General features: G+C 43.6%; 1 protein-coding gene across 1 annotated transcript; it reads left to right on the top strand.

Moving 5' to 3' along the window:
- The first annotated feature begins 100 nt into the window (after window positions 1-100).
- On the top strand, window positions 101-27,904 carry NAT10 (N-acetyltransferase 10). Its single transcript, XM_082224370.1, has 29 exons — window positions 101-408; window positions 750-872; window positions 2,123-2,214; window positions 2,408-2,579; window positions 3,347-3,469; window positions 4,337-4,398; window positions 5,362-5,476; window positions 6,065-6,172; window positions 6,682-6,815; window positions 7,618-7,711; window positions 8,350-8,448; window positions 10,776-10,912; window positions 11,436-11,560; window positions 12,452-12,602; window positions 13,265-13,361; window positions 13,983-14,099; window positions 14,924-15,025; window positions 15,136-15,210; window positions 15,778-15,894; window positions 16,215-16,348; window positions 18,479-18,527; window positions 19,638-19,734; window positions 20,007-20,117; window positions 20,680-20,852; window positions 21,973-22,092; window positions 22,792-22,890; window positions 24,320-24,393; window positions 25,499-25,582; window positions 27,117-27,904. The coding sequence occupies exons 2-29, from the start codon at window positions 765-767 to the stop codon at window positions 27,208-27,210; spliced, it is 3,063 nt and encodes a 1,020-aa protein (XP_082080496.1). The 5' UTR covers window positions 101-408; window positions 750-764; the 3' UTR covers window positions 27,211-27,904.

The following is a 27,904-nucleotide window of genomic DNA, read 5'->3' as shown; positions in this document are numbered from 1 at the left end:
TATCAAGAAGCGCCCAGGCGAAAAAAGCCCTCGGCTGGAATTCCACCCCCCCCCCGCTCCGTACCTAGAATCCTTTATAGGCCTCGGCTCGGCGTAAAGCCCTTGCCGGCCGTGTTGCGCCTGGCGGCCCCAGCGCCGCCTCTTTCCGGAAGGGCATCCTTGCAGGCTGTGCCTGAGTCAGCAGCCCGGGTCCTTCCTCTCTGCTGCGCAGCCCATGTGGGCCCCCTCCCCCTTGCACGTGGGAAGCTGGCCCCAGAGTTTAAAGGCACCAGGGTCCTCTTGGCTTACAGAACTGGTTTCTGGAAGGAAGGAAGCAGAAAAAGCAAGGGAACAGTCTCCGAGTCCGCGGCTGGGTTTGGAGGCATCTTCTTTGTTTGCACGTGTCGATTCCAATTTTGTGTACCCAAGGTATTGTTAAGAGCAGCAAGACGGTCGCGAAAAGGGCAGTAATCATAATGATAATAATAATTGGCTGGGCAATCGGAATGAGCAGCTGGTGGGGAAACTCCTCTGTGAGAAAAGGTTACAACATTGAGGGTTTTTAGTTTAGGGGTCAGGGAGACGAGTTGAGGTGGGGAGACGTGTCAGAGGTGCTGGAGGATTGGTGTTCTTATGCTTAGGATGAAAAATGCAATCTTGGGATGGATGGTATTTGCTATTCCCCCACCCCCACCCCCAGACTGCTGTCTCCGTGAAAACTGAAGCCACCCTGCACTGAATCGCTACAATATCTCTTAAAAACTTTACAGATTCTCTAGCTGAGAATGCAGCGCAAGAAAGTGGACAATCGCATCCGGATACTGATCGAGAATGGAGTAGCTGCACGGCACAGGACACTTTTTGTTGTCGTAGGGGATCGTAGCAAAGATCAGGTGAAGTGCAGCCCGTGACTTCTTTTCTCTAATGTATATAACCTTCATCCGGGTGCTGTTAATGCACTTGTGGAAAGTGCTGGCTTCTTATTTGGGAGATTTGTGCAAGCAGTTAAAATAAAAGCAGTGGCCACATGTGGTTGCTTCATTCAGCTTGGGATTGCTCATCATAAATCTAAATTGGGGATGGGGAACCTGCAGCCCTTCAAAAGTTGTTGGATTACAACTCCTGTCATCCCTAACCTTTGGCCATGCTGGTTGGGGCTATGGGAGCTGGAGTTCAGCAACATCAGGAGGGCCACTGGTTCCCTACCCTTGAGTAACATGGTCATTTTCCAGGGACTTTTTACACTGTGACCCATTTCTGCAGAGAAGGTATCTGCTGCGATTTCCATTGTTGTTGTTTTGATACCCACCCTTCACCCCCAAGCTCCAGGGGTAATTTAAAAATACAACATTAAAACCAGTGCAAAACTAATTGCATTTATCTCCCAAGTGTCAAAGGCCAGGGCAAAGAGCTGTGCCTTCTTCAGCATATAGTGAAGATTTTGGATGCACTTCTGTGGGAAGGGAGTTCTATAACTTAGGGGCTGCCACAGATAATTCCATCTCCTGGGTCACATACCTCCTGAACCGAGGGACTACCAAGAGCGTCCCCTCTGCTGAGGGTCTGTAGAGAAGGAGAAGCTAAAATCATTGCTGTCTGTGGAAATCTATCTGTATGTTGCTGGTTCACTTAGGAAAAATGTCTTGGGGTTGTACTTCCATGTATGTAGTTCACCCAATGAAGGATCTGGGAGTATTTTACTGATGACAGTTTATATTCCATCCCCATAACTAGTGTTCTCTCAGCAAATTAATAAATAAATGCATTCAAACTATAAGCTATAGAGCATGAAACTTATCGCAGCAACATTCTCAAGCACAAAAGTCTTGTTGTGTGATCAGACCTTGTTTCTTGCACACATTCCCCACCTAGTGCTGCATTGAATTCCATACAGTATCTGTCTTTTCAGTTAAGGTTTCTCTTTTTTTTAAGTCTCTGTCATGAGTGTCATTTTTATTTTTCCATACCCCATTGTTTTGTAGCACAAGATTATATGTGAAAGTTCTGGCACTTCTCTCAGAAGCATAGGCAAAGCATAAATCTAATTGTACAGTATTTCTAAAATCTTCCTGTTTGCTTTCCAGGTGCTTTATTTCAGTGCTGTCTTTGTTTGGAGGTAATGATAGGTTTTATTGCCTTACAGGTAGTCATACTTCATCATATGTTGTCTAAAGCAGCTGTAAAGGCTAGACCATCAGTATTATGGTGTTATAAGAAAGAGCTGGGCTTCAGCAGGTAAAAACGTTTGTATGACTTTTTTTTCTTTTCTTTTTTTAAATTGCAACTATGTGGTGAGGCTCTAAAGTATTTAATCCTTGAACCTGGTGGGACTTTATTCTGAGTTAACACACACAGAACTGCATATTTGAGTATGTGATAATTTCCTCAGTGAGGACTTCAAATTTAATTTTCTGTATCTTCCCTCCAGCCACCGTAAAAAAAGAATGAGGCAGTTGCAGAAGAAGATTAAAACTGGAATGTTAGATCTGAAACAAGATGACCCGTTTGAGTTGTTCATAGCAGCCACAAACATTCGGTACTGTTACTACAACGAGACACACAAAATTCTTGGAAATACGTTCGGCATGTGCGTCCTCCAGGTAGGAAGGTGTTCAATACAGGAGAGTCATTTTCTTCAAGTTATTTGGGCAGTTTACTTGCTCCTTAACTCTAGGCTTCATCTGCACTATCCATAAAGAAACTCTGATTAATTGCAGACCTTGATTCAGATACACCACAAGGGAGAAGGGACCGCATGTATGAGCAAAAGTCTTGCTTCTATCTCTGCTTATTAAGATATGATCCATCTAAACTGGACCATCATGTTGCAGATTGTTGCCTGACTCCATTTGTACAAGAATAATGAAAGTCCATACCGGTCATGCCTTTTGATAAGCAACTCCCAGTAGATAAACTTAAGGAACATTCTGTTTCCTTCTGTATTACAACTCAATTATTCCACCATCCCCCTAAAAAAAAAAAAAGCACACAAATCTGCAAAGGCTTTTAAGGGTACATTGTCCTGCGGGGAGAAGAAGGCATTCAAGCCTGCATCGGTTCAAAGTACTCAAGGGTTGGGAGAGGCTAAGTATCACAGTGGAAGAGTGTGTGCTTTGCATCTCAAAAGTCCTGGGTTCAGTCTCTGGCATCCCTAAGCAGGGCTCGGAGAGACCCGTGTCTGAAATCCTGAAGGGTTGCTGCCAGTCACTCTTGACAGTATTGAGCAAAATAGATCAGTGGCCTGACCGCTGTAAGGCCCCTTCCCAAGTTTACAGTTCCATCTAGCACGTCCATTCTTGGCACTGCACATTTTTTGCCGGCACATTACTGAAGACGGTGCATCAATTTCCGGCACAATCTTTTCCAGGACTTTGAAGCTTTGACACCCAATTTGCTGGCTCGTACAGTTGAAACCGTGGAAGGCGGCGGCATCGTGGCGATTCTTCTGAGAACAATGAACTCCCTGAAGCAGCTCTACACCATGACCATGGTATGTATGCCTCCTGAGATGTTTCTATCTGCACTTAACAGAAAATTGGCCTGCTCTCCTATTCGGGACCATGGCTCAGTGGTAGGACCCATGCGTTGCATACGGCAGGTCCCTCGTTCGATTCCTAGCACCTCCAGTTAGAAACAGATGAGGTTGCATGTAACTGGAAATATTGAGGGGCCAGAGAGGCACTGCCAATCAGAGCAGACAGTGCTGGGCTGCATGGGAAAGTAGTACAGTGTTCCATTTGAAATGTACTGCTGGACTAGGGCCTTGAGATAATGCCAGCTTAAAAGGAGCTTTTCAGTGCTGCAACCTGTTTTGTAGTGCTGAGAAATATGTGGTGAAACATACCACATATTGAATGCAATGAGTGTCCTTTCTGAACATGCGTATCAGAGTCATGAAAGCTGTTTGTTTATTTCTGCACTTAGCTGCTAAGAAAGCGGCAAGCACATGGAGTTTTTCTCGGTGTGGAGATGCAGTTATGGGGAAAGCTTTAGATGCAGAATTTCTAGACATGCAGGTGCTGGAAGCGCAAGCATCCTGGCAGAAAAGTAGGCTGGTCTACTCAGTCACACGATTGCAGGCAGCACACTTGCTCATGCACCCTAAGTCATAGACTGGTCTGGCTGAGGGCTATGTGCTAATGAGGGCCAGTGTCCATCTCTACTTGGGCCTTTGCTGAGGAATTAGAGAGGTAAACTTGAGAGCCTTTTAAAGAGCAGTCAGTAAAATGTGGGCATTGGAAAGGAGCACAGTCTAACAAGACAGTAATACTTGGCTGTTCTGTGCCTGTGCTTTGTTGAAGTTGTCAGGTTCAAGGCTTTTTTCAGGCTTCGTACAAACAACATTTCTTCTCCCCAGGATGTACACTCTCGCTACCGGACAGAAGCACATCAGGATGTGGTCGGCCGATTCAATGAAAGGTAGGCTGCCAAACTATTTTGAGCACAAATATTAGCAATCCTTGGAAGGGAAAAGTGTGTTTGTTGAGCCTTGGGTTAGAAGGGATTCCATGCTGGCCCAAGTACTTGTTGCCCTCTAGTGGAAGTTTTAAGGAATAGTATGTTCAATTTAAGCATAATGGGGTGGTGAATCTTAGAAGCTCTAGCCCTGTTGCTTAGATTTGGCTCATTGTTTCAGAAGTCTGCATGATTCTAAGTGCATGTTTATAACTTTAAATGTGAATTCTCCCCACCCGAATTGCATTCATTATTATTACCCTGTGTCCATGAGATCATTCATGAAGCTGTGTACAATCTTGACTAGTAGGGAAATGCACAGCAAGAGTGAGGAACTCCTGGCTCACTAGATACCTTTGGACTCCAATTCCCATCAGTCCTTGTCAGCAAGGCCAGTGAACATGGGAGCTGTGGTCCAATAATACATGGAGGGCCACAGGTTCCCCCACACCTGTTGTGTAGGGTGGCTGTGCTCAGACTAAAATAAACAAAGTCTAATTTACAATAGCAAAATGTTGGGACGTCTATGATTTCTGCTATGTAGATTCACTTTGAAATTTCCCAACAAATGCTCTGCCAACCCCCACATTTGTTTTTTGGAAACTCACCTGTGCAGTGAAATGCTGTTGAACAAAGTGTATTGTTGCATGTTGGAAATGTGGCTTTGAGTCCCAAGGCTAACTCTTCCCTAAGCTTTGCTGTGAAGTTGGCAGGGTCTGTGTGTTAGCGCTGTATTAATGCTGAAGGGAGCTACTATACAGAAGCAGTCTGTGCTATCTGGCTTGATGTGCCATCCAGAAACACTATTCTTGGATCACCTTATCTATCCACGTACATGAGCTGTAGCTCGAGGAATCATTTTGCAGGCGGAGAACCAGTCAAGTACAACAGCGACAATGGTGCTGTGTCCTCTGTCTCATCGCACAGGTTCATTCTTTCTTTGGCCTCTTGCAAAACCTGCATGGTGGTTGACGATCAGCTTAACATCCTCCCGATCTCTACCCATGTAGCAGACATTGCTGCTATTCCACCCCGGTCTCAGGTAAGTAGTTTAAATTCATATAATTCAGATTATAACTTCAGATTTCCGGATGTTTAGTTTGCAATAACAGGACTTGCCTTTTCAACTTCTTTTAGGTGCTTGGTAAAATAAATGCATGATTTCTAGGACTTGGCGGAAGGTTCTATTTTGCTTCTTCTTGTTTTCCGACAGGAGAGCCCTCTGTTTCTTCTTGCTCCAAAGGCACAGGGCTTAAAAGCTGTATTTCCAGAAGTACAAATAAAGTTTTTGGAGTTGTGCTTGGAGCAGCAGGTCCTAATAACAATAACAAACAGGCCTTGGAAAAGGAGTGAAGTGTTGGAGGGTCGTCCCCCCGCAACCCTCTTGCCTTCGTCACTTCATATATATTCAAAGTCAGGATTGCTCCTATGCAGCTAATTTTGCACACTTGCAGGTGCTCTGAGTTGTATCCCTCAAAGACAATCCACCATGTTTGGTTAATGAGCAGTAGGATGCTCATTTTCCCATCAAAACAAATCTGTGCAGGCGAGCTACTTGCGGATCGTGGTGTCTCTTTGCATTCAAGGCAGCAGTCCTTTCTGATTTAGGTGACACTTCTCTTGCTCACAGGAGGAAAGTCTGAGTCCTCAGGACATGGAGCTGAAGGAACTAAAGGAGAACCTCCAGGATACCCAGCCTGTAGGAGTGCTTGTGGATGGTTGTAAAACCCTGGATCAGGCAAGTATTACATTGAAACAGGAATCAGGTGATGCAGTTATTTGAGCCCCTCACCCCCATGTGTCCTGTTCATGAAGCTTGGTGAAGCTCAGGATGGTGAGAGGAGCCAGGATATGAGGGGGATGAAAGATATTGCCAGCTGCTGGAGAATCTCCTCCTGCTCTCAGCAGATGGGGTTTTTATGCATGAAATTGGTGTCTGATATTAATACAGAAGTACGTTTTGCACCGTCATTATTCAGTTTCTGTATGCCAAAGACCCTTAGATAGTTAAGCTACTTTATTGGACCAATTTCCATTTTTGTTTAACCCATTCTATGCAGCTTCCATTTGGAATTATTTTTACTTGTCTGCTCTTTTTTATAACTATAAGGATGTGTAAGAAATCTTACTGAATGAATAAATGAATGGACTTGAAATCTTACTAGCATATGCTATTGCTTGCAGCTCTCTAGTTTTGTGGTCTTGCTTTTCTGGCCAAACTATTCTAATATTCTTCCCTGTTGCTAGGCCAAAGCTGTTTTGAAGTTCATTGAAGCCATTTCTGAGAAGACGCTGAGAAGCACTGTGGCTTTAACAGCCGCCCGAGGTCGTGGTAAATCAGCTGCCTTGGGGTTGGCCATAGCTGGAGCAGTGGCTTTTGGGTAAGTTGCTCTGGGGTGTTTTAAGGGTGGGTGGGTGTTTAAAAGGTAAAACCTGAAGGTATTTTTGGAGAACTGGACTCTCCACATAAGTCTGAAAAGAACTGATTCAGTAATAATGAATATACATAGGTAATTGCCCCCTGCTGCCAAGTTATGAGCCATAAATAAAAATCAAAATGGTCCATATGCTCACTTTTGCCACATTTAGCTATAGAATTAGTGTCAAACCAACGATTTACTTAGTTAAGGCTGAAATCAGAAATGATTTCAAATATGCTGCACTCTCAGCCCAGAGGCAGCAATTTAAAAAACACTGCAAAATAACTGATGTAAAAATTTGTAACTTGTTCTTCCTTCAAGAGGCTCCAGGTGATGTTAAATCCACATTCTCTTTTGAGTCTGGAAATAGCTGAAAATGTAGCTCATTACTTGTTCAAAATTTGCTGTAGCTCTGAAGTGCCACAGTACAGAAACAGATTTACCACTCCAGTGAAAACATGACCAAAGACTACTATAGGAGTACTTCAGTACTTTCTTCTGTAGCACATGTGCATGCAATAGGGGAGCATTTTTCTTACATCAGGTTTTTATATTCTCTTGTAAAGTCTGCTTTAAACCATCTTCAGTTCCAGTTTCTCCAAACGCTGGGTCATGTTATAACAATATTTCTTTTAAAAAGCTGATAAATTATTTTGCCGCTTTTGCAACATGCCGAATTATTTATATTACTGTTTCAATAATAATAAAAGATTGTAAAGTTCATTTCTGTCATGTTTTTCTTTTTCTTTCTTTTTTTTTGCAGCTATTCCAACATTTTTGTCACATCTCCCAGCCCAGATAACCTTCACACCCTGTTTGAATTTGTATTTAAAGGCTTTGATGCTCTGCAGTATCAGGTAATATAAGCAGATATTGACTGGTTCCACAGAGTGCCTCTGTGTACATTGCACACGGTTATCCTCCTGAATTTCTTCCCCTTGCCCCTTACAACCACCTGTGTATAACCCACACAATTCCAGAAAGTTCTCTGACTCTCATGAGCTGCTTTTAGGCTGTGCAGATTTCTGCAGTGGCAATGGAAATACAAGAAACCTGTTCCATTAGTGGTGTTCTGGTCATGTTTTTTCTAGATTCAGTTCCTTATTTTTGTATTTATTTCCCATAGGCTTATATCCTGCCCTTCCTTCCAATGGGTTGCAAGCGTGGCTGACAATACAAATTGCAATAATAACAGTCAAAGCCATACTGAAAATGTCAAATTATGCAACCAATGGAATAAAACAACAGCAGAACCATCAGTGGGTAGAGGGAAAATTCTTACGCCCTAAGAGCCTGGTGGAATAATGTTTTTGTGGGGTTTTTTGTTTTTTTTTACAAAGCATGGGGTTACCAAATATGTGGAACAATTTTAGATAATTATAGCTTCAGATGACCTTTGCAACCAAACTAGCTCTGAAGGGTTGGGTTTTTTTTGTACAAGCTAGGTTTTATTTTCTTTGGTGTTCCTAATGTGGTTTATGTCTGTCGTTTTCAGGAACACTTGGATTATGAGATCATTCAGTCTCTCAACCCTGAATTTAGCAAAGCAGTCGTCAGAGTGAATGTGTTCAAAGAGCATAGGCAGACTATCCAGGTAGATTTATCTTTGATAGAAGCTTTCTTCGGTTTTCCTTCAGGCATGTGTAGACACAATTACTTGTTCCTGGCACTCTTCAAATGCTATAACTTCTTTGCAAAAGCTAGACAAGGTTGCTTAACTCCTAATCAGACTGGTTTACCAAAGCGAGTCTTCAGCTCTGTGTTTTCAGAAGACATAATATATTGTGCTGCACCCAATGCCAGGCCCTCGGGCCTAGGGTTTGAATGTGGTGCTTGGACCCCTCTTTCTGGCCCTTGGAATTCTCCTCCAGCCCCACTCCTCACTGCCCCTGCTTTGCACTGTGCTTAGTGTATTTGCTTAGCTGAAATGTGTCCCTGAGCTCTGATAAAGCCTATTGCTTGCCTGGATAGGGAAGTATAGAAACAAGGAAAATGTCCATTAATAGCTCTGCCCAGCACTGGCCTGTGGCCTCCAGAAGGCTGCTCTCTCCCTCATTTAATCCCCACAGCAACCTTGTGAGGTAAGTTAGTCTGAGAGGCAGTGACTGGCCAAAGGTGAGCTTCATGGCTGTGGGGGGATTTGAGCCCTGGTCTCTCAGGTCCAAGAACAACTCTCTTAACCACTACACTACACCTACTCACACTCAATTTTGCATGTGACCTGATGGTCCAGGATGAAGGGCACAATCTTTTTTATTTTTCTTTGGCCACAATTTCCACTGTGGTCCTTGGTGCTAAAATACTTGCTTATCTATGTGAAGAACAGTAAGGTAAAGGTAAAGGGACCCCTGACCATTAGGTCCAGTCGTGACCGACTCTGGGGTTGCGGCGCTCATCTCGCTTTATTGGCCGAGGGAGCCGGTGTACAGCTTCCGGGTCATGTGGCCAGCATGACTAAGCCACTTCTGGCAAACCAGAGCAGCACACGGAAATGCAGTTTAACTTCCCGCTGGGGCAGTACCTATTTACCGTATTTTTCGCCCTATAGGACGCACCGGCCCATAGGACGCACCTAGTTTTTTGGGGGGGAAATCAAGGGAAAAATTTTTATTCCCCCCCCCCAGGTTTGCGCAACCATCCCAAGCTAGAAGAGGGAGACGGAGCGCTCCGTCTCCCTCTTCTGCCTTCAGGGACAGCTTGGCCCGCTATCCCGCGAGCTTGTGGGGCTGGCGGGGGGGGGGGGAGAAGCAGGTTTGCTTCTCCCCCCCCCGCCAGCCTCCAGATCAGGTCGGGGAATAGCGGGATGGCGGCGCTCCGCCATCCCCCTATCCCCCGAGCTTGTGGGGCTGCAGGCTGCTGCCCACAAGCCTTGCGAGCCCGCGGGACATCCCTCCGGGCTTCCAAGACTTGGGATAGCTTCCTGAAGCCTGGAGAGCGAGAGGGGTCGATGCGCACGGACCCCTCTCGCTCTCCAGGCTTCAGCGAAGGCCTGCATTCGCCCCATAAGACGCACACACATTTCCCCTTCATTTTTGGAGGGGAAAAAGTGCGTCTTATAGGGCAAAAAATACGGTATCTACTTGCACTTTGAGGTGCTTTCGAACTGCTAGGTTGGCAGGAGCAGGGACCGAGCAACAGAAGCTCACCCCGTTGCGGGGATTCGAACCGCCAACCTTCTGATCAGCAAGTCTTAGGCTCTGGTTTAACCCACAGCGCCACCCACATCCCATGAAGAACAGTAGGGTGCAGGAAATAATGTACAACATAGATACACTATGCTACACTTTCCTGAAGCCACTTGGTTAGTTTTGCAGCACAGGCAAGATCTGTACCTGGGATGTTTAGTCCTTGCACATACACTGGGCTCTCTTTCTGCCTCTCCCTCCCTCTTTTCCTCTTAAGTATGCTAGCTCTGGTGTCCAGGTGATGTAAGTTTAATTTTGAGGTCTTTCATCCGTTGTTTAGAACATCTGCTTATACTTCCTCACAATTAGACTGTACCCATATTCTAAAGGCGTTGTCTGTTTCTGTTAGCTCAAAGTCCCCCCTTTAAATCTTTTTCCTTCTCTGTGGAATTATATTGCATTAATAAACAACATCAAAAATCTTAAGGAAAACAAGGTGATTTATCTTCAAATGGAGCTAAGTCTTCTTTGGTGCTCACTTGTAGCCAAGTAAGATTGTCTTCCATGAGTATGGTCTTAACAGTGTGTCTGTAAGTGACTGTGGAGGCCAATTCCAGAATTCTGGAGGGCAGTTCTGGAGCTAAGTGTGAGTTAAAGAAATAATTTATATTTGTTGTGGATTCCTTTCTGATTGGTTGAACGCTCAGGAGAGAATGGTCATTTACTTAGAAATAGTAGTAGTATTAATGTAATAATAATAATTATAATAATTATTTTTTTCTCATTTCTTGGCAAGTATATCCACCCTGCTGATGCTGTGAAACTGGGGCAAGCTGAGCTGGTGGTGATTGATGAAGCTGCTGCTATCCCACTCCCACTGGTGAAAAACCTGTTAGGCCCTTACCTGGTCTTCATGGCTTCTACAATCAATGGGTAAGTTCTTCATTCTAGCTCACTTGCCTTAAATCTGCTCTAAGGGTTTCTGTGACTCTTGGCAGGGCTGCTCCCACACCATACACTTAAAGCACCATGACACCCCTTTAAACAGTCTTGGCTTTCCCCAAAGAATTCTGAGAGCTGTAGTTTGTTAAAAGTGCTGCTGGAAATTGTTAGGCAATCCCTATCCCCCCCACCCCTGCTAAAATTCCCAGGGTTCCCTGTGATTGATTATAAAAGCACTCTGGGAAAAGTAGCTTTCTGATTCACACGCAGGTTTCCCATCGCTTGATTTCCCATCCCCTAGTTTCTCCTACTTGCCTGCTGAATACGTGAATTATTTCCCCCAAAATGTATTGCGCTGTAGCTTAACACCTGATGATAACTAATGCTATTTCTTTGGTCACTAATCTGTCATGGCACATGGAAGTATTCCCTTGATACTACAGGAATCAAAAGCTTTACTTGTTTTGTGTGTCTCTCTTTTCACTCGACTGCTTTGTCTGTTTCTTCTTAATAGGTATGAGGGTACTGGCCGTTCCCTCTCCCTGAAGCTGATCCAGCAGTTACGGCAACAGAGTGCACAAGCACAGGCCAGTATGACAGCAGAGAACAAGGCGACGACAACGCTGAAACTGTCCTCAGGTATAGTTGAGTTGAGAAACCCCAGGCTGCATAATGGGAAATCTGCACTGCGGAAGCACAGCATCTACGTTTCTCAGATATGTGCCAAAGAGTGGCTCTTGACGCAGGAGAAATCCCCCCCCCAGAACTGCAGGAAATGAATGCAAGAGCTTTGAGCTGCTGTCACCATTAGGTGTCTTGGACCTGAAAGTGCTGAATTGAGAAAACCCAAGACGACTTCTTGGCTTTTAGTTCATTTTTAGTGCCTGGGTTGTGGACCAGCTTTTCCTAATAGGCTGCGTATTTGTTTTGTCTCCAGGCAGTGGACCAAACAGTAGGTTCCAAGCATCATCTACCTAACATGGAGGGCCGACAGTGCGGCAGTGTGAGAAGCTGTTATTGGGCAGCGTTAAGAGGGCTTTCAGGGCTTGTGAGGAGGACACAACTTGCTGACGCATTCTTGGGAGTTTAATGTGAAAACACTTCCCATTTGGGGCTTTTGGAGCCGAGGGTGGTTAATTTCTGGACTGAACCCTTAATTTTTAAATTTGTTTCGTACACTGCTCAGTTTTCTTTGTGACATACAGTTCTGTGTTTATATCACGTTTTAGGTATTAGGAAATTTGATTGAATATTGTTCTCTGTGTGTTGTTTTTTATGTAAACATAAACCACTTAGCGGTTTTTATTTCATTAAGTAGTGTAAAATGTATAGAAATAGAAATAATTCTTTGGACAAGGCAGCTTTCCCCAATCTGTTGCCCTCCAAATGGAAGGCACCAGTTTAGGAAACACTGGGGTGTAAGAGTTTTGTTCTTCCCTATCTCCTTTGTTTTGGTTTTTTTATGGATATGAATTGGCCGTGGACTTAAATTTTTCACTTTTGCCCTTTTGCTTCTTTCTCTCTCTCCAGCTCGCTCCCTGCATGAAGTTTCCCTCCAGGAATCCATTAGGTATGCCCCGGGAGATCCAGTCGAAAAGTGGCTGAACGACTTGCTGTGTTTGGATTGCCTCAACATCACAAGGATTATATCTGGCTGCCCGCTGCCCGAAACCTGTGACCTGTATCCTTGCTGCTGGAGCTTATTCTCATGCCGTGTGTGGCCTTTAGCAGTCCCACAGGGAGTAAGGGAGATGGAAAATTGACAGGAATTCAGTATCAGGCTCTGTTGCTCTTTCCACCAGGGCAAACCTTTCAGCTTGCCTCTCTCTCCTCCTGCTGCATTCTGTTCCCAGCAAATTACAGTGGTACCTCGCAAGACGAATGCCTCGCAAGACAAAAAACTCGCTAGACGAAAGGTTTTTCCGTTTTCGATTTGCCTCGCAAGACGAATTTCACCTATGGGCTTGCTTCGCAAGACGAAAACGTCTCGCGACTTTGTTTCCTTTGTCTAAAAACAAAGACATGTTTTGTTTATAAAGTTAATTTATTTTCCCTTCAATTTTTGAACTGCTCTTTACAGTATGTGTGACTTTAAAGAGCAGTTAATAAACTGTTGTTGTACCAAATTTGGCTTTGTTTGGACTTTTTTTGACCATAGGAACGCATTAATTGATTTTCAATGCATTCCTATGGGATTTCGTGATTCGCAAGACGAAAAATTCGCTAGACGACAAAACTTGTGGAACGAATTAATTTCGTCTTGGGGGGCACCACTGTACTCCCTTCCCAGGTCCTTCCTAGAGTGAGCCACAGGTGAGATGGCCCTTAACCCATGGCACTCAGATACTACGTGAACAGGGACACCCTCTTCTGCTATCACCGAGCATCAGAGACTTTTCTTCAAAGGCTGATGGCGCTGTACGTGGCTTCTCACTACAAGGTTGGTGGCACTGTTCCTGTTGCCAGCTTCGGCTGGAGATTGGGGGACCTTTGACCTTCCTTGCTGAGCTGTGGTTGGACAAAAATCATAAGTGCTTTTCCTTGTGGTTCTTTTTCTTTCTGATTCCTTCAGTTCCCCTCTTTCCTTCGGGCCACCTCTGTCACTGTTCTGGGCAGACTCGCAACCCTTCACAACAGTGAGATACGGGAGTGTTGGGGGCTGGCGTAAGGAGAGACATGGCAAAAGTCACCCCCGCTGCCCTGCCAACAGGAGTGATCCCTCAGCTGAATGCCACTTGAGAAGCTCCTGCTGGTTGGAGCAAGATCAGTATTTGCATTTGGATGGAAGAAAATAAAATCTATTATTATATACACTCTTATATACTATATTCACTTTGCTGTATCAAAATGACCCTATATAGCTTGGCATTTTAAAAAATCAGTTTGATGCCGATGGTCTTCATTGCTTCAAAGAGAGTTCTCTGTGCAAAAAACCCTCCAAAAACCCACAGTGCAGATAAATCAGACGCAGTGAAATAGTTGCTCATCAGATGAGAAACAAATACAATTGTTTGTGTGTGTTTGGAGAGCTAATTCTGTGACCCAACGGTTGTCTTTCCAGAACACTCCCAATGACCTCCAGATGCTTTCAGATGCTCCTGCCCATCACCTCTTCTGCCTCCTGCCACCTGTTGCACCTACCCAGAATTCTTTGCCAGAAGTGCTTGCTGTCGTTCAGGTAAGAGAGGGCACAGAGGGCTGGGTGTAGGCTAAATTGGCTTCGCTATTGAAATCAATGGGACTTGCTGTAAACAGAACTAACAGAGCAATCCTAACCCCCAGCCAGGGACCAGTAGGGCAGAGTGGAGGGCCAGATTGACAGCTGCGTCACAAGCCCTGCTGCTTGTGTTGGCTAGGGCAGTATTGTGTCGGGGGAGGGGAGGAGCAGTTTCCTTTTTGTTGTGCCACCTGCAAGCTGGTGCAGCTGAGAGAGAAAAGAATTGGATCCCTTTGGGACTCAAAGAGTTTGATGGTCCCGTCCCAAACACCCCATTGGGGTGCTTTCTGACGGCTAGCTCTGGTTGAAGAATTGCCGGCGGTACCTTCCTGTCCCCCAGGGTGAAGTGTTGGGTCTCTGCCCTGGTGGAGTCTCCCAACCAGCCGCACTCCTCTTCATGGGCAGCAGAGAGCAGCAGAGGGGCAACTGCACACCCTCCTAAGCTCTCTCATCAACATCAGGATGAGTGTTTATATTGCACTCAGAGCTTAGACTGGATCCAACCCGAAGCCTTTTGTGTATAAAGAGCTCTGATTAATTTGCCCAGAAAGCAAGCTGTGGAAAATCGGGTATCTGATAAAGGCTGCAAATCCTACATCAGAGAGCTAACCTTTTCATCATTGACTCCTAGGGAAAATTACTGTATTTCTCCCCCATGTATAAGACAACCCCTATTTATTTCATTTTTTTAACATTTATGGATTAAATTGCCCTAGTCTGTTGAGTACTGTGCTTTAGTCTAGCACTAAGTTCCATGTCTCCTTTATTCTCCCCACTTTTGGCAGGTATGTTTGGAGGGAGAGATCGCCCGTCAGTCTATTATGAACAGTCTGTCTAGGGGGAAGAAAGCATCGGGAGATCTCATTCCATGGAGCGTCTCAGAGCAGGTAACTGATCAGCTTCTCAGTTGCATCTCAGGTGTTTTGCACTTTCCTGTATTCTTATTCTTCAATTCCATTTGATGATTGCTTCATTTCTTCTAAATTTTTATTTCTAGTTCCAAGATCCTGACTTTGGTAGTCTGTCTGGTGGGAGAGTTGTTCGCATTGCAGTCCATCCTGATTATCAAGGGGTAATGTAATTTATTCTTCTGTTGCTAGCATTTGAAAGAAATCCTGCAAATACCATTTTTGGGGATCTTATTCTTTTCCTGCCTCAGAAACCTAGATTGTATCAAAAACAGGGTTTTTTAAAAAAGTAAACTGCTTACTTAAGACCCATTAGTTTGGGCCTTATATCTCCCACTGCCCTGGCTTCTTTGGGCAGGATATAAATTTAATGAAAAAACAATATGTATGAAATGTGTATTCTGGTGTCTGTGTGTGTTGGCAACTTTTTATAACTAATAATCATCTGTGGTTGCAGAGTGATGCTGACCTGGTCATGTAAATCAGGGATGAGAAACCTGTGGTCCTCCAGATGGTGTTAGACTCCAGCCCCTGCCAGCATGGCCCAATGGTCAGGGATGATGGAAGTTGTAGTCTATGAACATCTGAAGGGGCCACGTGTTCTTCATCCCAACGTGAAATGGGCTTGATGCTTGACGTCTCAGATGCTGAGCTTCCTGAAGGAGCCAGGTTGTAAGAGTTTTCTCTTTCTCAAATGTGCATCCTTTCTTTCAAAACCCTTTTCTTCCCAGATGGGTTATGGCAGCCGAGCTCTGCGTTTGCTACAGATGTACTATGAAGGCAAGTTTCCTTGTTTGGAAGAAAAAGTGACTCAGAAGCCAAGAGAAATTGCTACCGTGAGCAGTGAGGTAGGAAGGCTAGCTCAGCCAGTAGAGCATGAGACTCATAATCTCAAGGTTGTGGCTTGTGGGTGGGTGCCCTACCTTGGGCAAAAGATTCCTGCATTGCAGGGGGGGTTGGACTAGATGACCCTTGGGGTCCCTTCCAACTCTATGATTCTGTGACATTCTACAAAGGCTTCTGCTGAGATTTGCTTTTCAGAGGTCCACATGGGGATTTCATTATGTTTATACCTCTTCGGACTGCTTTCCACTGAACAGGCAAATGTTTTTGGCCACTCATCCGCTTGCTAAGTGATCTGCTGGGTTTTTGTTTTGTTTTGTTTTAGGCGGTCAGTTTATTAGAAGAAGCTGTGATGCCTCGGAAGGATTTGCCGCCTCTGCTTCTCAAACTGAGCGAGAGGCAAGCTGAGAATCTGGACTATCTTGGTGTGTCTTACGGTTTGACACCGAGGCTGCTCAAGTAAGCATTTGGATGCATTTGCATCTGTTGAAACTTTGAAAGCGGTCTGAACCTTTGAAGTGCTTTCGCCTGTTGCACAGCTTAGCAGAGTATAGCAGAGTACTGCAGCGATTGTTGAGCAACTCTTGAGATTGCCCAGGCAGGATGAAGAGCAGGAACCAAACAGATCACTAGTAACTTGATTCTTGTTGTTTTATTATTTACTGCAGCAAACATACAAGTCTATCTACAAGTTACTATTTACAACACGACTTCTTCACTCTCAGCACCTCCTCAGCACTAACCACACCACACTAACACTCACTCACACCAGTGTTATAGGTCATAAGGGACCTCAGCTAATCACCGGGTTATTGCTGGGTCTCCTTATCTCTAGGCAGATTCCTTTCATGCTCTGTCTTCCCATGCTGTGGAGACTCTAATTGCTAATTTGCAAAGCTGCATTCAAACCATGGATTCCAAAATTATCCTCTGCTGGGAGAGGTTAAGAGATGCCAGTGCCATTATGATACCAGGTATACACAGGATTCCATCAATGGCTTCTGGCCACAATGGGCTGTTTTCTGTTTTCGCTGTTGGAGGCAGTACAGCTCTGGGTACCAGTTGCTGGCGATCACAAGTGGGATACCTCCTTAGGGGTATCCCATACAGCTGGCTACTAGGAGAAGAGGGTGCCGGATGAGCCTTTGACCCGATCCAACAAGGCTTTTCTTATGTTCTTAACAACTATACTGAAGTCGGGTATCGGTGTATTTTGCCAAGCATGAAATCTTAGTGGTTCAGACCTAGTGCATTTTCTAACCTTGGGGTGCTTTGCCTGTTTTGGGTTGTTCAAGGTACCATCTGGTAAAATTTGCGCACAGCAGAACATGTCTCTCAGGGGTTCTTTAGCTGCGATTCCTGAATTGCAGGGAGTTGGACTTAGACGATTCTTGGGGTCCCTTCCAACTCTATAATTCTAGGGTTCCAAGTCCTATTGACATGAAGGGAGCAGTACAAGAACATTTTTCTGCATCAATGTGCAGTTTCTGGTTACTTCAGTTAGCTTCTTCCATACACCTGGATACTATACCTAGGACTGTGCTGAAATATTCTCCAGTGCACAGATCAAAACAACTTATTTTCATGGCAATTTTGGGGGGGTTGATTTGATCTAACCGGTGCGAGAGCAAGGGTTCCCCCCTTCACTCCCCATGTGCCCCCCGCACCTCACCCAAATCTGCTCTGGAGGGCCAGAACAGCAAGCGATGGGGTGGGGGTGGGGGAGCAAAGGGGAGATAATTATTTCTGTCAAGTAGAAATTCTTGCACTGAATGGCACAATATTGAATTGCACCCACAGATTATCCAAATATTTCGCTTTTACAGTGGCACTGGCCACTGCTGCTCCAGTGCCATTTTCCCTTTCGCCTTCTTTTTGTTGCTGCTTCCTTCCTAAATTAATCACAAGAAATGTGGCGAGGTCACAGGGCCATGGACTGCATCACATTCGATAGTGTCAGTGAGAGCAACTAAGAGTGAGGCCAAGGGAAAGAAGAAATAAATGGAGATGGTTGCAAGGAGTGGTGGAAAAAGAGGGAAGGCTTGCCATCCCCCATCGTTCTACCCGGCCACTGAGGTCCAGCACCGAGGGCCTTCTGGCAGTTCCCTCACTGCAAGAAGCCAAGTTACAGGGAACCAGGCAGAGGGCCTTCTCGGTAGTGGCGCCTTCCCTGTGGAACACCCTCCCACCAGATGTCAAAGAGAACAACAACTACCAGGCTTTTAGAAGACAGCTGAAGACAGCCCTGTTTCGGGAAGCTTTTAATGTTTGATGTATTATAGTATTTTAATATTCTTTTGGAAGCAGCCCAGAGTGGCTGGGGAGGCCCAGCCAGATGGGCGGGGTATAAATAATAAATTATTATTATTATTATTATTATTATTATTATTATTATTATTATTATTATTATTATTTATTATTATCTTTTGGTTACAAATGCCTGAGGGAATCATATGTAGCTTTGGCTCAGCCCTAAGCATAAATATTGAGCCATATTGTGCAGTTATTTTGTGTTTTATAGACCATCAGTATACGATCAGCATTCTCTTGACAGGCTATGAGTAAGTTTTTGTTTCTCTCTTCTACCAGGTTTTGGAAACGAGCTGGATTTGTACCAGTTTATCTTAGGCAGACTCCTGTAAGTTTCATTTCATTGCCCAAGACCCTAATAGTGCTGGAATGTTTTTTGGTTCTGATGATCCCTGTAAGGAAAACAAAGATTATATCGCTACGGCAATGTGAAAGCTTTTCTATGATTTTTTTTTTTATTTTGACAAAGTAATAATAATAAATAAACACGAATAAAAATGTTCACCCCACCCCCGAGACCATTCCATTGCAACTTTTCAACCTCCCAAAATTTCAACACCTCCTTCGATGGTTTGACCCCCTTTCCAGTTCAGATTCCACAAACACCCTGTACAAGTACAGCTGTCTATAAATTTGTGAGCAAGTCCTTCATAGTCTGTGAATCTTCCACCCCATCATAAATTGATAATAATTCTACCTCTGGGCTTTTGGTCAGCTTTAACCCAGTGATTTCTGTTATTTCTGTGATAGTTTTTTGATTATTAAGCTTATCTGTGATTGTTTTTTTATTATTAAGCTTTATCCTATACAAAAATGTTTGGTGTATATTTATTGAACAATCAGCTAGGCATTATTTAATTGGTTGACAGCCTTACTATAAATCCAGTGAGTGGCATTGGTTTGCCTAGGGTGGGGTTTGTTTGCGTAAATCAGGTGTTTGGTTTTAAAATGGTTTCCTTTTGATCTCTTCAGTGACTGGTTCTTCGTAGTCATCAGACATACACAGTGAAATAATAGTTAATAAGTTTTCATTTTTCACCAATAATGTCCCTGAAGTTTGGAATTCCATAGTCTTCTACTATACCAAACTGGGCAACTTATAATGCTCACCTCCAGTCTGAAGTAAGCATTGTGACCCTATGGTTCTCCTCCAGCTTTGATAATCTGAGCCAGAAAATAACTCCGGTTTGGAACCTCATCATTCACCTGATGTGATCTGAAATGGAACAGTAATTTGGTTCTAAATTACCCAAGCTACCTTTTTGTAAAAGCAGAATCCAGGTTGCACTGAGACTATGGTGATGCGCCGCAGTTATTGCTGTTGACTATCTTGTGTGTTTTCTGATAAACTTGTTTATTTTTTTGCTGCTGTTTATTGTTGAAAAGACTCAACAGCTCATAAAATGTTGCAGCTACAAGCAGTACCTTTGTTTTCCAGAACGATCTGACTGGGGAGCATTCATGTATCATGCTGAAGACCTTGAATGAAGAGGAAGAGAGTGAGCAGGAGAACTGGCTAAGTGCCTTCTGGAAAGGTGACTAGTAGGAATGATGTTTCAGTGAGCTGCCATTTTAGGGTTGGATGGTAAATTTACCGCCACATTCCTATGGGGTGGGGAGTGGAGTTCCTCTGAATAAAAGGTATAAAGGTAAAGGGACCCCTGACCATTAGGTCCAGTCGTGGCTGACTCTGGGGTTGTGGCGCTCATCTCACTTTATTGGCCAAGAGAGCAATTACTGTTAATCAGCCTTTAGATCAGTTGTACATGAAGTAGTAAACGAGGTTTTGTTTCCATTCGTCCTGCAGATTTCAGGAGGAGGTTTCTCTCCCTTTTGTCATATCAGTTCAGCACTTTCTCTCCTTCATTAGCTTTGAACATTTTGCAAAACAGGAATATCAAGCAGCCACCTCAACCCCGTAAGTAAATGTCTGCAAAGCTCCCTGGAGGGCATTTTGTGAAACTAAAGCAGGGGTCAGCAAACTTTTTCAGCAGGGGGGGGGGAGAATGAATTCCTATGCCCCACAAATAACCCAGAGATGCATTTTAAACAAAAGCACACTTTCTACTCATGTAAAAACACGCTGATTCCCGGACCGTCCATAGGCCGGATTTAGAAGGTGATTGGAACAGATCCGGCCCCCGGGCCTTAGTTTGTCTACCCATGAACTAAAGAGTTCTAAAGCAAATCCCAGAAAAAATACATGCATCGCATTAAAAAATAAAAAAGATATTCAATAAATATACACAGTACTCTGCTTTCTCTGGTCCAAGAGCCGTCTCTTCCTTGATGGACAGCTTGTTGTATTTCCATGCTGAGAAAGGGAATCTTTTACGGAAGACATCAGATGGGCTATCCCCGTCTTACAAATGCTTCTCTGCTTCCTCTTCTTAACACCTAGATAGCAAGTGTAATTTATCTCTGTCTTGTTTTTTTCCTTCTTGCCACTCCACTCAAAATTTAATTCATGGTTTGCTAAGCAATCAGTCGTAAAGAATTAGAAGCTGTTTTTATCCCTTACGACCTGAAGAGGCTGGAGATGTACTCAAGGAACATGGTGGACTATCACTTGATTATGGACATGATTCCAGCTATCTCTAAGATGTACTTTCTCAACCAGCTTGGAGATATGACCCTTTCTGCTACTCAGTCTGTAAGTATCATGTGTTTAGCTAGCGTCTTGTTAATGCAAGTCCTCTCATTTGATGGCCAGTCTCTGAACTGAGGGGTGTGTGTGTGTGTGTGTGTGTGTGTGTGTGTGTGTGTGATTTAGCAATCTCCAAATCTTTGCTACACTTGTGACCTTGACCTTTCCCCCCGAACTTAGTGGCATGCTTGGGTTTTCCAGTTGTCCACTTAACCTGAAACTCACCAGGACAAGATCCACAAAGCAACTGTCTTGGAACTACATCAGGTGCCTTTGAACCCTAATTTAGAGCCCAACTTCTGAATCAAACAGTAACTGAATTAAGGCACTTGCTCAAGATAATTCATGCAGGTTGATTGCAGCACCCCTTATCTGAAGACCTCTTTAACCTATTTGTGGGATCATTTGTGGCTCATATAGGCCATCAACAGTCAGCGGAAGAATGCAGAACGTAATGCAGGCATTGGGAATTGATGCCATTTTTGGCAGTTTGCCAGTGATGTTTTGTAGCCTACCTGCATCTGAGACTCTGTGTGTGAAATTAGTGGAGCAAATGAATGCCATATGTTTTGTTGCCACTGAACTTGGTAAGGGGCAGTAGACAAGTTTTGCGGGAGCAAAACAGAGGAAAAGGAAAGGCTAAGGGAAGAAAATGAGAAAATCTGGCATTGGTTGATAGTGCAGATCTTGCATGTGATAAAACAAAAATGGGGGAGTAACAAAAGGGGTGCAGATCTTTGTTGTTGCATATTGAGGAGAGCATAAGTGATGTACTTTGTGGACAGAGGAAAGAGAGCACACTTAATAGTGGAGAAGATGTGGTCTGTGGTGGTTTGCTAGGGGACTTTGCAGTTTGTTTTTGGGTGGTTCACTTCGCAAAGAGAGAAGAAGGGGATTGGCAAGGAATGCGTTAAAAATGAGTATGGAGTTAAAATGGTAGCAAAATGCTACTCTACCATTGATGTGATGTGATCTTCCTGGACTAAAAAAAATGTAATGTGGCCCTTTGAGTTTTGTGCACCTAAATTTTTGAAAAGACAAGGAAATTACTGGACAAAAATCATAATGACAAAGGCCAGACTTTTCCTTCTGCTGAATCAAAACCAGGAAACTCCCTTTCTTCCAGGCTCTTCTTCTTGGGATTGGTCTCCAGCACAAATCTGTGGATCAGTTGGAGAAAGAGATAGAGCTGCCTAGTGGCCAATTGATGGGCCTCTTCAACAGGTCTATCCGCAAGGTGGTTCAGGTAAATGTAGTTTTTGTGAGTGTTGCATTTGGGAGGATTACCTGTATGGTGGAACACTGTTGGAACTTAACTGTATAAAAATAACTTCAATATGTTTTGCTTTGAACAACTCCCCCTTGTATCATAGCCTCTCTTAGGTTGGTTCTTCAGATGTGGGTAAATGTTTTTGAGGCTCAAACTCTGTATGATCCTCAGCTGTGTGTACATCTCCCTTGCTTTCTTTTTTTTAATAAATGAGAAGCAGCCAAGATTTAGCAAAGTGCCGATGGGGGGGGGGGGAGACACGGGACTGCTCAACTCTTTCTATTCCTGTTGGTTTTCTACTCAAAATGGCACCTCCTCCAGGTGAGAAAACACTATGGTGGAAGAGGGTTTTGAATGGACTGATGGTTGGAAGGGAATGTGTTAAGCAGCTCCTCCCCTCCCTTGAGTATTTCACTCATTATTTCAAGATGTGTGCGTGATGTCAGGGAAAAATTGCACTTGACTGACCATTGCGTACTGTTTGAATATGGTGCAGAGCAGAATTTAATTTTGCCAGTTGGTTATGCAAAATCTTGTATTTTTACCATATAAGGGGCCATTGCATGGATGGTCATTAGTAACTTCTAGGGAACCAATTTTACCGCCAATAAAATGTATCAAGGATTTCATCCTTAACCATGAGTGGTGACCCTGATGGTAATTTCTCCCTCCTAGTTGTTCAACACTATCCTGGAAAAGGCTGTGGAAGAGCAGATGGCAGTAACCAAAGACGTTGTAATGGAGCCAACTCTGAAATCCTTAAATGAGGATTTGGTAATTTGTGTTTTCATATTGAGATTCTAAATACTAGTGCTATGTATGTAGAGGTTTCTACCACCACCCCTTCATGCCAGTGCAATATTTCTTTAATCCACACTTCTATGGATGATTATTTTGCCAATGGCTATGAGCCCTGATAGCTAAACAAAACCTCCATTTACAAAAGCAGTCACCTCTGAATATTAGACATTGAGGTCAAATAGCCTTTTTGACTGCTGGGGATGGTGGTAGCTGTGGCCCCCTAGGTCAGGGGTCAGAAAACTTTCAGAAGGGGGCTGGTCCACTGTCCCTCAGACCTTGTGGAGGACTGGACTATATTTTGGAGAAAAAAGAATGAATTCCTATGCCCCACAAAATAACCCAGAGATGCATTAAATAAAATGACACATTCTACTCATATAAAACACACTGATTCCCAGACCATCCGCGGGCCGGATTTAGAAGGCGGTTGGGCTGGATCTAGCCCCTGGGCCTTAGTTTGCCTACCTATTCTCTAGGTTTTGTTGGACTGCAAGTTCCACATCCGTGAACTAGTGGGAACTTTTGTCTGGTCTTGCAAGCACTGTTTCTTTTATTTATTAAATTTCTAAATCTAAAGATCACAGAAAGTTTACAATATAAAGTGGTTTATGCTACAGTCGTACCTTAGTTTTCGAACAGCCTAGTTCTCGAACGTTTTGTCTCCTGAACTATCAAAACCTGGAAGTGACTCTTCTGGTTTTCGAATGTTCTTTCGGAAGCCAAATGTCTGGCGGGGCTTCCGCAGCCTCGGATTGACTTCAGGAACTTCCTGCAACCAATCAGAAGCCGCGCTTTGGTTTTCGAACGCTTTGGAAGTCGAATGGACTTCCAGAACGGATTCCGTTCAACTTCCAAGGTACTGTATTATCTTTTAAAGAAAGCTTGCCCAATAGCTTGCACATCTCAGGTTTTTATAACTGGCGGTGCATAACACCAATACCTGGTGTTAATCATATTATGGTGAGACAATCTTCCTTGGAATTATCACTGCTTCATTTAAAATCCCAAAATGTCACATTGGGCAATGCCTTCATTAGAACTACCCAAAATGTCACACAATAATGGCAAGCTTTAAAGTTCTCTGGAACTCTTCCTCAGGCAATATGTTATGCAAAGCCACAGTTGAGAGGACATGGGGGGAAATATAAAAAATACAGAAGAACAAAGAAAGGGCTGGATGTTGTAGCCATTAGATCAGCTTTTAGATTAGGTTCCATTGTGGAATTTGCAGATGGGATAAGTCTGTCCTGGGTGCCAAAGGTATCAGGTTACAAATCTAGGATTGTGGGGCAGAGATACAATGGCTAGTCAGCCTTTTTTGTTGTGTGTTTGGCTTCAGAACTGTATATTTTTTCATAACCCTATTTAGCATCCTTTTTTAAAAATTGCTTTTTCAATGCAGGAAGAAGCAGCAAAAGAATTTCAGGAAAAACACAAGCAAGATGTTGGGAAATTGAAAGATCTGGACTTTTCACAGTAAGCCCTCGTAATTTGCAGTAAATAAATCCACAGTCTCCAGGAAAGGAATCAAGGGGTCTAAGATAATTCACCATGTCGTCTAATAGCCCAAGGATGCTACGGGGAAAATATAGTCTTGCTTTGGTTTCACGTATAAATGGCCACCCATTCATACTATCCATTGTGTTGGCAAAGGCAGATGTTGACATGATAATACGGATCACATTGCTTTGTTTAGGAACCAAATGACTCCATAAAGCTAGCCTGATGGGTCTTAAGCAGTTCAGAAGAGCTTTTGCTGTTTTCCCAACGTCACTTGGTCACTTCCCCACAAGCTACAGGGAAATATGCTCAAAGCCCTGTAACCTCTTTATGGAAGTTGATGGCTACAGGGAGCCATCTTGTCTTACTTGTGGATGGGAACTTAGGCCTCTCAAAATAGGTTTGCCATAACTCATGTGGTCTTCTGAGGCACAGGTCTGCAGTTCCAGAATTTTCTCACTGGTGCCCTTACCAGGACAGGCATTCTCCAGATGTTTTCCCCCTCCCAAAAGGTCACCAGGAAGACACAACTGAATTTTTATTGTCTTCCAGCTGTGGTGTAACTCTTGTGGCTTTTTAATGAGATTGCTGTCAGTTTCCGAAAGTCTTACGAACAGGGTTTGAATATCCTAAAATTAATTTCTGTCATCCCTTCTCCAAAGGCTGCTGAAGTTTTTAAGAAAACACCCAAAAACATGTGGATGCAATGCTAACTTAGGTATCAAACTATGGTTAGAGGAAGGGGTTGCAGGATTGGGTCCCATCAGCCCTATCTGCCTGCCACCTCCTCTGGGCTGATTTTAACTTAGACCATACTAATAAAGATGGGAGGTTTTTAGTAGTTGTTTGGATGGTGACAGCATTTGAGTCATTTGAAGGGAGGGTTCAGATGTCCATTTTTAATTTTTTTTTACTTTCAACTTGCACACACTCTTTCAGCTGAATGTACCTGATCATGCTCTTTCTTGTCGTTAACCAATGCCTGCATGATCACTAGCATTGCTGCAAAATAAACCAGTATTTTTTGATCAAGTGTCCTCCATTTTAAATCTAAAAAAACCACACAATTCTTCTCACTTAGGTATGTTATCCGAGGAGATGATGAAGAATGGAATGAAGTGTTGACCAAAGCAGGACAGAATGCTTCTATTGTCAGCCTCAAAAGGTAGTGACGCACGCTTCTCAAAGGGTTGACAATACTGGGAAACTGAAGGATTAAATGAAGAAGAGAAAAGTTTCTATCTCAATACATTCTCTTCCATTCCCAACAAACCAGAGGAAGGAATCGGAGAAAGTCTCCCTTGTATGGGTGCTACACAATATTGGGGCCACCACTGAGTGTGCCCTGTTTCACAAAGTCAGTCGCATTGGGTGCTGGGATGGAATATAGAGCAGGGTCTTAGAAGATGGCTTGAGCCAAGTAGAGTAGCTTCTTAGTGGAGAAGGCAGTCCTCAAGTTCCCTTTGTGAATCTTTTTATTTTGGAGAAGATCTGTTTGGCTCTGCATTAGACCTCCGGGTATAGGGCAGTACAGTGGTACCTCGGGTTACAGACACTTCAGGTTACATACGCTTCAGGTTACAGACCCCGCTAACCCAGAAATAGTACCTCGGGTTAAGAACTTTGCTTCAGGATGAGAACAGAAATAATGCTGCAGCGGCATGGCAGCAGCAGGAGGCCCCATTAGCTAAAGTGGTCTTCAGGTTAAGAACAGTTTCAGGTTAAGAACGGACCTCCAGAACGAATTAAGTACTTAACACGAGGTACCACTGTATATAAATTCAATAAATGAAACGAACTCCTAAATCTTCAGAAGCCAAAATATTTAACTTTCAATCTCAATAAATGTTAACTTAAGGAAGCTCATGGGAGAAAAGCTTCCCAGGCTATCTCCTGCCTGTGCATTGTCCTGCATTACTCAGAAGCTCCCACCCCCTAGGTGTCCCTTCACAAAGCCTGGGGGGATGCGCAGGACGCTGTAAGGAAAGGAAGGGATGGACAACTTTCCTAAGTTAATGTAACTTGGTATAAAAAAATTATCTCCACCAGAGCTCTCTCTAAAGTGGTTTTTTTCTTCCTGCCCATTCTATTGTGGAGAGATGATATTAGGGCTTTATGTATTTCACTATGCCATAAGTATTGCCTATTGAATACTGAAATAGATGTTTTCCAGTTGCATTTAGAAAAGAATGTTTCTAGGCCATATTGTTGTTAAAGAAATGAAAGTGTTTGAAAAATGCCTGATTTGCATCTCAACACATGGGAAGATCTATGACCTTCTATCTATTAAGTGGTTAGACTCTCAAGCCTTAAGTCAAGGTCTTAGTGCCCTGCATAGCTCCTTCCTCATCTCAATAAGCAGAATAAATTATGTAAACAAGCAAATATAGTCAAACTTGCTTAAATCAGAGACCACTTTCTAGAGGTTGCATCTAGACTTGCCCATCCATGAACAGAAGGATTTATTCTGATTATTGAAATGACTTGGAATCCAGCAGAGGTTACCTACTAGAGGGATGGAAGGTGGTTTTTCCTTCCCTCACTACTACTTTTCACACCACCCCCAAGTGAATTCACACCCCCTGCCTGGTGATCTTCCTGCAGAAGATGGGAGAAAACAAAGCTATATTATGTTTTTTAGCCCAAAGTGCACAATATCCACAAGCATTTTTGTGACTGTTGTGTTATGTTTTTCTCAGTGACAAGAAAAGAAAATCAGAAGCAATCACAATAGGATCAAAACCGGAGAAGAAATTTAAAAAGAAAACTCCAAAGCAGAAGTGGAAGAAATGATCTCAAAATCTGGGACATGGAGCTCTTGTTTTGTGGGAACCTGAAAAGCAAATCACTGTAGGCCACAAAGAAACCATCCATCGAAGTGGGAAGACATGAAGGTTTTTCCTCCCCTTCATATAGGGGCAGCCTGAAGCTAAACAGTTCAGAAGATCTTTTTTATATCATTGCTGCCAGCTCAGCATTTGTGTTATGCTAAAAGAACTGTAGAGCAGTAAACTGGATTGTTACCAGGAATTATGACTCTTTACAGTTTAGCCTTAAAAAGCCTCTGTTTTGTGTGCCTCAGAGACCTATAAACATCTTCTCTTTACTATTTGTTTCCTTAATAGCAATTTTGGAGAGAGGCCTGGGCCTTAGTGCTGCATGTTTTTTATTTTTAATTGAAAGCTGGTATTTTTTTAAGAAGCGTCAGTACAATGAGCTTGTAAAAACACTCTGTGGGATTTTGAAACGGTGGAGTTGCATTGAGGTGTGTGCTGCATGTTATGCCTTTTGATAAAAAGGGAGGAATCAGCAGCCTGAGCACTGCCTTCACCTTTGCACTCTGGGTTCTGTGGTTAATTCTAGACATTGGTTTCTCCTAGCCAGAGCGTCTACTGGTATTTAGAAAAACAGAGAATGTGGCAGGGAATCCTGTCCTTTGAAAAGCATCTTCCCTGCTTTTCAGTACTCTTACTTGATATCATGTCCC

Source organism: Podarcis vaucheri (genome assembly GCF_965113315.1).
Source record: "Podarcis vaucheri genome assembly, chromosome: 1".
Taxonomy (NCBI): domain Eukaryota; kingdom Metazoa; phylum Chordata; class Lepidosauria; order Squamata; family Lacertidae; genus Podarcis; species Podarcis vaucheri.
Note: the sequence above shows the minus strand (reverse complement) of the source record. Positions and strands in the feature narration are given on the sequence as shown.

What these genes read in the sequence shown, in the direction of transcription:
- NAT10 (XM_082224370.1), top strand. Translation starts at nt 765, where the DNA reads ATGCAGCGCAAGAAAGTGGACAATCGCATCCGGATACTGATCGAGAAT. An exon ending in CTATTCCACCCCGGTCTCAG is followed by an intron (nt 5,477 to 6,064) that starts GTAAGTAGTTTA and finishes TCTTGCTCACAG; the next exon opens with GAGGAAAGTCTGAGTCCTCA. An exon ending in TTGACACCGAGGCTGCTCAA is followed by an intron (nt 16,349 to 18,478) that starts GTAAGCATTTGG and finishes CTCTTCTACCAG; the next exon opens with GTTTTGGAAACGAGCTGGAT.